The 11,757-nt window shown below is 53.7% G+C and overlaps 1 protein-coding gene across 1 annotated transcript in view; it reads right to left on the bottom strand.

Annotated features, from left to right (window-relative positions):
• Positions 1 to 513: 513 nt before the first annotated feature.
• Positions 514 to 11,757, bottom strand: part of SYTL3 (synaptotagmin like 3) — a gene marked incomplete at its 3' end in the record, with an annotated part of 58,483 nt that continues 47,239 nt past the window's right edge. Inside the window, exons 10-15 of the mRNA XM_084228294.1 lie at positions 8,630 to 8,732; positions 6,653 to 6,823; positions 4,678 to 4,786; positions 3,637 to 3,739; positions 1,542 to 1,757; positions 514 to 655 (exon numbers count right to left, since the gene is read on the bottom strand). Coding sequence (XP_084084420.1) covers positions 514 to 655; positions 1,542 to 1,757; positions 3,637 to 3,739; positions 4,678 to 4,786; positions 6,653 to 6,823; positions 8,630 to 8,732 — 844 coding nt within the window. The remainder of the gene's footprint in view (positions 656 to 1,541; positions 1,758 to 3,636; positions 3,740 to 4,677; positions 4,787 to 6,652; positions 6,824 to 8,629; positions 8,733 to 11,757) is intronic.

Here is an 11,757-nt window from a genome sequence, read left to right as displayed (position 1 = left end):
GCTGACGCTTTGCAGGACCGGGTGTCCTGGGGTGGGCCTGAGAGCTTCCCACTCCAAAGTGGGCAGATTCCCAGCACCCCACACACCAGGCTCCCTTTTTCTCTTTGAAACACACAAACCTGGGCCCTAATGTCCACTATGCGACCAGCCGGGGAGACAGGTAACTTGAGCATTTATTGAAGTCTGGCCAGTTCCCACATCCGCACGATCACGGTGAGACTTACTTCTGGAACCCAACAACTGGTCTGTTGAACTTTAAAGTCATGCATTGCTTAACGGCATGCCTATGTTCTGAGGAAAGCATCCAAGGGCACATGTCCAGAGGTGGCCAGCACCTCACTCAGCAGCAGGATTCTGGGGTGGCCACGGGGCCATGCAGGCAGCCCTCATTGCCTGCCAGAGAGCCGGAGCAGGGCGGGCCGGCCCAGCTCAGGGCGTGCTGGGGTGCAGGGCATACTCTTCCAAGCTGCTCTTCCCGCAAGCAGGGCTGAGCTCCCTCACGCTGGAGCGGCCTCATTGCAAGACGAGCGTCATGTCTGTCCATAAATTGGGGCTGGAAAGAACTTTCTGCCACTGAAGCTTTGCCTGTGAGCAGGAGTCGGTGCTGCCAGCTGGGTCCTCCTCTAGCGGGTGAAATGACACATTTGTGAGAGAGCTGGGGACCACTTTACCACCCCTTTTCTTCACTTTACAAAATGGACATCAGCAGCAGAGACAAAGCATCTTTCACCCCAGCCCGAGGCCATGTGAGGATGAGAGGGAAGCCCCGCCCGACCAGACCCTGCTTGGGATGGGCGGGGGCAGCTCAGCCCCGGCGTCCCCAGTTTGAAATCAAGGAGAGGCCAGCTTTGGGGGGGCTCGGCCTTCCAAAAGGGGAGTCAACAGTCCACACATTACAGTAGTCTTGGACAGGTGGGGGTGTCTCCACCTGGGGTGTCAGGGTAACCATGGAGAGGGGATCCTTAGGAGAGGGACCTTTAAAAATCCACAAAATTCTCGAGTCCTGTGAACTGTAGGGACCTTGGTGGGAGGCTCAGAGAGGTATGGGGGTGTTTTGCTTGTCACAGCATTTGGGGGACACAGCTGGTGACCAGCAGACAGGGCCACAGTCACCCCACAAGATACTAGCCACATGACCATCAAGCAACCCTAAAAACATCACCCGCGAGCCCCCTTGTTAATGAAAAGCTTTCTGAATTGGCATTTGTTTGGGTTAAGAAGATATTTTCCTTTCAGAAAATAATCCTGTGATTGAAGCCAGAAACAAAAGCAAATACTGTGCCCACATCCTTTTGAGGCCTATAACTTGTTTCTCTCGCGGATCTAAATCTGATTTAAATGGCTGAAATGCTTGGCTGTATTAGCGCTCTGCCGTGGGGAGGCTCTGAGCCGACTTGTGATCCTCACTCGGGGCAGGTCAGGCAATTTCACAGCCAGTTAAGTCACCTGCCACCCTGGGATCTGGGATCGCTTTCCCACCACAGCATCCCCGCAAGACAGTCACAAGGACACGCCCACCTCCTGGGCCCAGCCAACATCACGCAGACTTACTGGAACCCAGCCTGGCTCCTCCCAGCAGGCGGTCGCTCAGCCCGAAGACGGCCTGGTCCCAGACGGTCAGCTCCAGGCTGGCCTGGCGCAGCTGCGCGGTGCTCACGCCGCTGAACACGAAGGAGTGCTTCCACTGCGGGCAGCCCTGCCTCTTCAGCACCGGGGACGTCAGCCTCAGCTTTTGCTGGTCGGGCAGGGTGAGACAGCTGCAGAAGGGAAGCCAGGCAAAATTTGGGGTGCTGCATCTGCACCCCACCTTCCCCTGGGTGCTTACTCACCAGTGGAATGATAAGTGCAAAGGACTAAATCATCAAAAAATAAAAATTTGAAACAGGGCCTCCCTGGTGGCGCAAGAGGTTAAGCACAGCACAATGAAGCTATTAGCAGCCTCTGAGGCATGAGTTCCATCCCTGGCCAGGGAGCTGCCCACATGGCACAGCAGACCTCTCCTGTCTTGCCTGCTGCTCCCTTCAGCAGTGTATTTTAGTCAATCCACCTGTTCTGTTTCCCACTCTGTCTCTAGTGAATACTCTTTTCTCTCTCTCTCTCACACACACACACACAACACACACACCCCCCACACCTCTGGCCTGTACCCCAGCTCTTGTATGCATAAATAAATCTTTAAAAAAAAATTTTGAAACAATGAGAATGGGAATCGCGAGACTGGCTGTGTCAGCTCTCGCTAGGATGCTCCACTATGTGGAAAATCAGGGTGTCTTGGGATCCCTGCTTCTGGGTACCCTTCCCCCAGGCAACAGCAGGGACCAGGGCTCCGAGCACATGGGTCACCTCAATGTAACCCAGGAAAAGAAATTTAAAAAGCCAGTCACTTGCCCAGGTGCAGGTGAGGACCCACTTGGTCCTGTCTCCACAGGGTGGGTGGCCATTGTGTTCTCACTTCACGGGATCGAGCAGTTCAGTATCATAACTCATGTTTGCTTTACTTTGGGGACACCAACACCCCTCGTGAATAAAAATGAAATGCGGAGTGTGACCTAATATTAACTCAGGAGGAAATGTTAAGCTAAGGAAATATTTACTAAATACGCTACTTTTTTCTATGCTCCACTTCAGTCAGTAAATGCTGATTTATCCAGGTAATGAGGACAAGTAAGCTCTGGGCTCCAGGTTAAAAGGCAGTATTCCAAATCTAGCCTCAAAGCATCCAAACCCTGGAAGTCTACCATGTGCCATGTTGGATTTTCATCACAAAGCTAAAATGAGGTGAGTCTAAGACACTACTTGAGTGGCCCTTACAGGGACCAGGCTGATAGCACATCAATAATTGGCACAGGGGGCCTCCCTGGTGGCACAAGGGGTAAGTCTCAGCACTATGAAGGTGTCCACTGCTACTGTAGCACGAGTTCGATCCCCTGGCCAGCCAAGGAGCTGACCCACATGACGCAGCAGGCCCTTCCTGTCTCGCTCGCTGCTCCCCTTGTTAGGGGGAAATGATGTCCTGAGCTAGTCCCATACAGGCTTTGTGGACCCCACCCCCACTCCAGACCAAAGCCATCAGGACATTGGGAAAGACAAATCCCGTCACCACCAAAGGGAGGGTGGCTGGGACCTGAGGGTGGAGTTGGGCAGCTACGTTGGATATAAAAACCAAACACGTGGGCCTTGGGGGGCTCGCTCTCTTGCTTTCTCCTCGCCTCCTGGCTTCACAGCTCCTGGCTCGCGTCCAGCTCTCAGAGCGCCATTTGGGATTCCAGATCGGCGGATCGGGTAGGACTCATTTAAAACTTTGTCTCCCACTTTTCTCCCTGAGCTGTACATTTCCTCATTTGCCCTTCCCTTGTAAATAAACCTTTTATGAACCTTTCGCGTGTGCCTGCAGTAGAGCATTGATAAGTCCTTTTAAGCACGCGGGTGAGGACCCACAGTCAGGAACCCCGTTTTGTATCAGGGTTGCTCTACAACACCCTCAGCAGTGTATTTCACTCAATCTGCCTGCTCTGTTCCCCACTTTGTCTCTGGTGAATCCTCTCAGCCCCCATCTCTGGCCTGTACCCCAGTTCTTGTAGGCATACATAAATAAATCTTAAAAAAAATAGACACATATTTGAATCTAATACCTACCCCTTAACAAATGAGTTCAAGGTGCCATCTGACCGCACAGGTAAATTCTTGGCTCCCAGCACGACCAAGCAGAGCTGGCCATTCCCTGATGGCTGGTCTGTCCCTGGAGAGAAAAGTTGGCTTTTGAATCTGCTTCCAAACATTAGCAGGCAATGCCATCCCCCACCCCTCACAGAAAAGTCCTGATTGATCAGGACAGGACCCCAGAGAGCTGGCAGAATGGGGAGCGTGGCCAGCATGAGGCCCCAGGAAAATGGAAGCTGCAAAGGCAACAGGAAACCCAAGGAGAGGAAGGAGGCAGAAGCTGTAACCTAACGGTCGCGGTGGCTTTGAGAAAGTGGGGCCCCAAGGCCTCTGTTCAGGGGGGTTGGGATGACCATATCCCAGCACAGGCAACTGTACTAGGCACCGCTACCATTTGGGGTGAGCTCAGGCACCAAATAGGAAATCACTAAGCTCCACAGAAGAATTGCATGGACGCCCTGCTCCGGATCCCGCCTGCCCCTACCATCTCCTTAGGTTATTGAAGGTGGTTAAATTCCCCATAAGGTCCTCAAGGACCTGTCCTTAGTGGGCTGTCTGGAAGGACAGTTGCCCACTGGCCCAGGAGCCATCCACTCAATGCCCTGCAGACCCTGGGGTCTGGACACGCGCTCTTGCTTCCTGAGAAGTCAAACTCCCAACTGCAGCTGGGGCTGTTCTTCAAGAGGTGTCCTAGGGGGCTGTTTTCTCCAGGAAGATCATCTGAGCTGGCCCCCTGGGAGGGAGGCCTCTGGGCTAGTGTCTGAAGAGCCCCATAAAGTGGGCATCAAAGACCTGGCCTGTTGGGGTGTTCAGTTCCCTTCCAGGTTGTGGAAGAGAGAGAACGGTTTCCAGGCTGGGCCTCACATCTCTTTTGAGGTACCGGAGCACGAGGCACCAGTGGGCAGCAGAGAGGAAATGCTAGGAAACACTCGCCCCGCCTCTCAGCCCACCTGCTGCCCCAAGCTTTTGGGGACAGTTGACACACTGACAGACGCCTGGGGGCTGGCGGCCACCTACCTTCTTGAGCCTCCTGGGACTTCCTGGGCTCTTCCGGGATGACCAGTTTGGCCCTGACTGCAAGTTCTCCATTACTGGCAGGAAAAAATCTGTCTTCGCATTTCTCTGCCTGGGGGAGGAGGTTGAACTCAGGAACAGAACCCTCCACACACACCCCTCATCCCTCAGCCCGCAAAGCCTCCGCAAGACCGTGCACGGCTCCAAAGACCTCCATTCCACTTGCAGCGACTCCAGCCCTCCCCAGCCCCACCGGGGGGAGGAGAAATCGCCCAGGCTCCAGCCTCCCACCGGGCCTCCCTGCCAGCGGAGGCAGTGAGCACGGGCCAAGGAGGCCCAAGCCCTGCACCTCCCACAGGACGGTTCTAAGACCTGGACACATCACAACCTGAGCTGGGGAAAGTAAATAAAACCAAACCCTCCATCCATTCCAAGACTGAGGCATCTTTCTGGGCCAGCGACGGCCTCAGGCACCCAAGAGGAAGGCCCCCGGGCTGGGGTCCCCAGTGAGTGAAGCTGGGACTCAGATAGTGACGACCCTGTAATCAATCTCACCAAAGGGACAAGGGGGGTGTCAGGAAGCATCTAGACTCATTCAATCCCACCAGCAGCGAGGAGGAACAGCCTCCTGGGGGACTCCTGGGGGCTCAGCGGCCTCAGCACTGCCAACACTCCTTGGTCTCTTGGGGCAGGAGGCTAGTCCCTGGGTGCAAATGAGATAAGGTTGCCTCGACCCTTAGCTTCTAGAAACCCACACCAACCCCCAGGCCTGCAGAGGGAGCACCAGGGGTCATGATCTATAAGCCGGCTTATAGGGTCGCCTTTTAGCCTGGTGCTTGCTGCTTCTCACGGCCTGCCAAAGAATGACCAGCCTTGGGGGTGGCCTGTCTTGTCCTGAATAAGGGATCCTGAGGGGGACACAGAGTGTCCCTAGTACAGAATCCCCAGGGAGACCACATCTGCCAGGAGCAATCAGAGAGGCCTTCATGGAGAGGTGGAGTTTAAGCAAAGTCCTGGGCAGACTTGGACAGGTGCAAGCATTCCAAGTGAATATTCCCAGAGGCTTCTCAAGCCAGACCGCAGCTCAGACGACGTAGGGAAGGTGGGGGAGAGGGACCCGCCGCACCAAGACAGATGACCTGTGGTGGCGCCTGCAGTGGCCCCGAAACCAGACATGTGTCCTAGCAGAGACCTGGTGAAGTGGAGCCTCCTGACCAGGAAGAGGCACACACTGGACTTGGCCCCCGATGGCGCTGGCCTGGCGCTAGACTCATGTGCAGGGCTGGCTCTTGTCATCATGCGAGAGCAAAGGAGAGGATGGAGCCCGGGCTCCTCGTGTGAGTCCTCCCCAGCTTGGATCTCACACGCAATGTGCAAAGAGGGCATCCCAAGATGAGCTAGCCTTTCTCTCCAGCCTCCCTGCTTCACAGCCCATGAGTTCCTGAGCAGGCCAGCTCCTCCCCTCCAGTGCCCTGGGGTGGCTGGGGCCAGTGAACAGGAACATGAAATCCCCAGAGGTCACGACCTTCCCCCGGATAGCCATCAGGTCATCCTCCCCTGTCATTGCTTGGGAAGGCCTGGGGTGGGGTGAGAAGCAACAGGTCATACCTGCATGTCTGAGGTGGACTCAGCCTACTGGGAGGGTAGGGGAGGAAGACCTTGAATGGGGGGTGGGGGGAAGGACCCTAGGGGCAGCCCAGGAGGACTCACTGCTGGACCTGATCCTGAATGGGCTCCAGGTACACTGAGGCCAGGACTGCTGAACAAACCTGAGAAGAGAAAGGCCCTCAGCCCAGCCCACCAGGAGGGCCCACAGAGCCTCTGCCCCAGGCCAGCCCTATTTAAATGTCCCAATGGGCCAGGGACAACCTCAGGCACCCAGGGCTTCCCTGGAAGGCGTCTCTTCCTCCATCCCTTTGAAGAGTGAGGTCAGCACTCATGATGGGGTTGGGGTCACTCAGTCTGAAACCAACATCACCTTGGCCCGGAGCGGATACCAGCAGAAAGACCGGGTCTGGCTGTCTTCGAAGTCCCACGTGTCCAGAGGAATGATCACTTCTCCAAGAAACACCCTCCGGGCGAGCGTGCCCAGGTGCCACACAGAGACCTGCAGGCGCCGGGTCGCCAGCTGGGCCGGCTCCACCTGGTACTGTGGGGGCAGAGAGAGGGGTCAGCCTGGGGTCCCGGGGCCACACCCCCAGACTGCAACTAGGCCCACCAGAGGTCACAGTGGGCCAGGCTGCTTGGAACCAGGGGCCTGCTTGGAACCAGGGGCTCCCCCCGTAAACATTGAATGTCCACACTCCCCAGTGCCAGTGCCCTGTGCCCTGCCCTGGGAAAGGCTGGCCATGCTGAGCCCCTTCCACTGTCAGGAGCAAAACACAGAGGAAAACCCTTGTGCCCCCAGGTCTCTTCGGAAATCCAGCTGAGCTCTGTCCCCACTTGGGGTCTGGATGCATCTGGCCCAACTGCGCTCAGCCAGAGTTGACAAATGGCTGAAAGATTTTTAAATTGCAAAGCACACATTTTTAGCAATGGCATTTGCCTTGATGGACATGTGTGTGGTGGGCACGTGGTGGGTGCTGCCCCCCAGAAGCTGTCCACACACACAGGAGGGTAAGAAAGCCTCCTCTCCCACCCCCGGCCCCGGGCTCCCTTCCTGAGACAAGACAGGGCCCCGCCTCCACTCTGAGAGCTTCGTAGTTGGATTTTCTCAATAATGAGCAAAAGTTACAAGCTCTTACATGCTCGCTCCACGTCAGGGGTTTTAACTTTCACAAGCCTCCCACGAGGTCAGCTCACGACACTTGCCTCCCAACATTACAGGTGGTGAGGCTCAGAAAGGGACTCCCCTTGGAGCCAAAGCCAGTGCAGGGCAACCAGGATCCACAGGGACCAAGGGGACCCCCAGTTCTTGCTGCTATTGCTTTGTCCCATGCTACTCCCACCCCAGCTTCTCTGGGGTCTGAATCCCGACTCCCCTGGGCACGAGGCTGTGTGCTTCGGGGCTGGCCTTGCATGGCCACTCGAAGCAGGTGGATTTGTGTTCCCTCCTCTCAACCACCCTGCACCCACCTTTCTGTTGGATGGAAGAGCTGGGAATACAGCATGAGCGGAGAACTGCCTCTTCCCTCCTCCCTCCCAGACACGGAGGCCCGCAGCCTGCCCTGGATGAGCGCCGTGGAACCCGTCCAGGGCTCTGCTGACGCTCTGACATCTCCCCCCCTCGTGGCCGGACACCCGCCGCCCTCCTCTTCTCCCCTGGGGGGATTCATGCCGTCAGGGCCGGGTCTGGAGCCACAGCCCCTTTCTCCTGTGGTGGCTGGGTGGGCTCCAACTGTTTTCCTCAAGCCCACAGTCCACTCGACATTGTGGCCCCTAGTTCTCCACGCACACAGACACCAACTCCAGCTTAGCCCCTAAATCCCAACTCGAGGCGGTCCCACCCCGGCTCTGCCTGAACCACAAATCCTATTTCTTAGTGACAGAAACAGTGAAAACCCAAACAATTCCTCTCTCCATATTTTTCCACAGATAGCTACTTTTTCCCCTAATATGACAAGACACCTGGGCTGGCCAGCTGTGATGGTAAAGGCGCACTGGCACCAAGCTCTGATCAGTGGCTTCATGACAGGACTGTCCTCGAGAGTACCCCCCATGCAGACATTCATCGGGACAGACCAGTCTCACAGTGACAGGCCGCCAGGCTCTCCTCCACCGTTTTCTCAGAAATCGTTCATCAGAAGCCATTCTCCAGACCAGCAGACACATCCCTTTTCCTGTACAAAGGCTGAAATCTATTTTCTGCGCCTGGCCATGGATCACCAGGGCCTCAGAAATGTCTGGGCATCTGCACTTATATTTAACTGACTCAAGAGTCCAGAAGGCCCCTGTGCTGGAGCATGGCCCGGCCCGGCCGCGAGACACAGCACGGGAGTGTCTGTCCAGCACGTACCTTCAGGGTCTCCTGGAAGGCCGGATCCACCGTGTTCTTCTGGACTCGGGTCTTGCGCTTGCCCTGGGAGGATCTGTCAGGCAGCAGATAGGTCTTGACGTACCTGGAAAGCAGACACACAGGACAGGACGCATGAAAGCTCAGGGCAGGGAGCTAAGGGCAGGGGAGGAAGAGACACACGTTGGCGTTTTCTTAATTCTGCTTTCTGCTGATTTGGAGGTTGATGGAAAGGGTTTTGTGGTCACTGCCCACAGGGACCGCATCAGCGCTGCCTCTGCAGCCTCCAGTGGACACAGCCTTCACAGCATCCCTTGGGAAGTTTCTGGGGGTGTTCTCTCCTGCCCTAGCCTGGAGTCTTCATGGCTCGCCACCTGCCTTTGCCTGACGATTATGGAACTCGAGGGTCTATAGGGAGTAGAGACTCTGCCCCACCTGGATGTAGGGCCAGGTGCCAGCCTGAATGCTTCACCTCCACCTGTCACTCCCGCCAGCCCACAGAAAAGGGGGCTAAATGCAAGTGCATGCCTCACCTTATTTTTCTCTTGTAGGGTCTCAAAGATTGTCCTCGAACTCCTGAGGACTGACTCCCTGGGCCCTTACTGAGTCTGGGGGCCACACAGACATCTCCACCTGGACACTGCTACCTCCTCACCCCTGTTCTAGGCTGATCCCTCCACTCAGGTCCCCACATTGCTCTTCCTGACTCCTCTGGCTGGGTCATTGGTGGCAAGGACCCCTGGCCATACCTCGTCCCCACAGGCTGGATACAGGCTCAGCTTTCTGCAGAGAAGAACCAAACCCTCCTTCCTTCGGGGGCCCTCCCAGGACCCCAACTCCCCGAGTCCCCCCTCTTGCTGTTCTGTCCTCCGTTCCCACTCTCTCTTCAGTTAATACAATATTTTTTTTTAAAGCTCTTTATTTATTTATTTTTAAAGATTTATTTATTTATACATGCACTGGGGTACAGTCAGAAGTGCAGGAGGGTGAGATAATTCACCGAGCCAGAGTGGGGAGCAGAACAGGCAGAAGGACCGAAGTACACTGCTGAGGGGAGCAGCGGGCGGCAGGAGAGGTCTGCCCGCCATGTGGGACCCTCCTCCGGTGGCCGGGGAGCAGCCGGGGATCGAACCGGCGCTGCAGAGGCTGCGGGCAGCTTCGCAACCCAGCGCTCAACCGCTGCGCCACCGGGGAGGCCCAATACAATATTTTTATATATCGTTTCCACTCCTCTCTTGGTATCTTCACTCTCCTTCACTGTCTTATTTTTTTTTTTTTTTTAAATAGAGGCATGCTTTATTTATTTGTTTGTTTGTTTACACAAGCACTGGGTACAGTCAGAAGCGCGGGAGGGTGAGAGAATTCACCAGAGCCAGAGCGGGGAGCAGAGCCGGCAGAAGGACCGAAGTACACTGCTGAGGGGAGCAGCGGGCGGCAGGAGAGGTCTGCGCGCCATGTGGGACCCTCCTCTGGTGACCGGGGAGCAGCTGGGGATCGAACTGGCGACTCGGGCACGGGCGGCTTCGCAACCCAGTGCTCAACCGCTGCGCCACCGGGGAGGCCCACTGTCTTATTTTTTTAATGGTCCTTCTAGGGATTGCAACAGGCATTCCTAACTCACCAGATTACACTCTGCATCTATGGTAGGCAAGTCCCCCCATAACGTAAAAACCTTAAAGCAATATCTTTCCATTTGTCCCCTCCTAGCCTCTGCACTGCTGGAGTCAGAAGAGCAATATGGGGTATTTCTGTCTTTTGCTGTTGGTTTCTATATGCCTTGTGGCTGCCCCCCCTTCGGACCCTGAATTTCTATCATCTGTTGTGTTTAGTTGTTCTTTGTTTTTTTGGTGGTGAAATGTGTAAATTCCTTTCTTATTTTCTTTTAGGTATATTCTACAGCTCTTTTCTTTGTGGTTACCAAGGGGATTACATTTAACATCCTAAAGTTATTAAACTCAAATGTGAATTTACACTATCGTAACTTCAACAACATTCAAAATCTGCTCCTTTTCACTCCATCCTCACCTCTTACCATTAGTGAGGTCACAAAAATCACATCTTTATACATTGTGTGACCCCAAAACACAAACTAATCTTTCTTTTTTAAATGCATTAGTTTCTTAAATTATTTTTAACAATTATGTTACCATCCAAGTTACAATAATAATGAGACTAATAATTGTTTACATGTATTTGTCTCTTAAATTGTGTAAGAAAACAAGCTTTTATAATTGCCTGTGTGTTTACTTTTGTTGAGACTTTACCTCTTCACACTTTGCGGGTCCTTTCATGTTACCCTGCAGGACTCCCTGAGTGCTTCTGACAGGAGAGGTCTAGCGGTGACCAATTCCTTCAGTTTTTATTTATCTGACATTGTCTCAATTTATCCCTTGCTTTTGAAGAACAGACTTGTTGGCAACGGGATTCTTAGTTGACAGTTTTTTTCCTTTTAACACTTTGAATCTATTGACCCACTGTGCTTTGGGGTTTAACGTTTCCAGTGAGAAATCTGCTGATAATCTTATTGATCCCTTGTATGCAACGAACCACTTCTCTCTGCTGACAAGATTCTCTTTGTCTTTCAAAAGTTTGTTTATAGTGTGTCTTGGTGTGAGTCTCTTTGTGTTCATCTTACTGAGAATTTGGTGGACTCCTTTGATGTCTGTATTCATGTATTTCATCATTTTTGGAAGTTTTCAGCTATTATTTCTTCATAAGTTTCCTCTTCCTCTCCACCCCTCATCCTCCCCTCCTGTGCCTCCTTTTGGGACCCCATCATGCATGTGTTGTCCACTTGATGGTAATCTCAGCTTCCTTAATTTCTGTTTGCTTTTCTTCACCCTTTTTCCTATCTGTTCCTTAAACTCCACAATTTCCATTGTGCTATCTTCAAGTTCACTAGTTCTTTCTTCCACCTATTAATATTTGCTCTGTGTTAGCAATGAATTATCTCATATTAATCCTTCAGAACAATATTTAGAACATAATAGTCAGACTCTTGATGCCTCTGTGATCATAAGCAGCAAATCAGAGACAAACGCATGCTATTTGGATTACAAATCCTTCTGCCCACCTTGGCCCCTGAAAGCTGTGTGCTCCCTTCTCCAGCAACATTCTGCATCTGCCTGCCA

Source organism: Talpa europaea (genome assembly GCF_964194135.1).
Source record: "Talpa europaea genome assembly, chromosome: 2".
In the NCBI taxonomy this organism is placed as follows: Eukaryota; Metazoa; Chordata; class Mammalia; order Eulipotyphla; family Talpidae; genus Talpa; species Talpa europaea.
The sequence above is the reverse complement of the archived record's forward strand: the minus strand, read 5'-3'. Positions and strand labels throughout refer to the sequence as shown.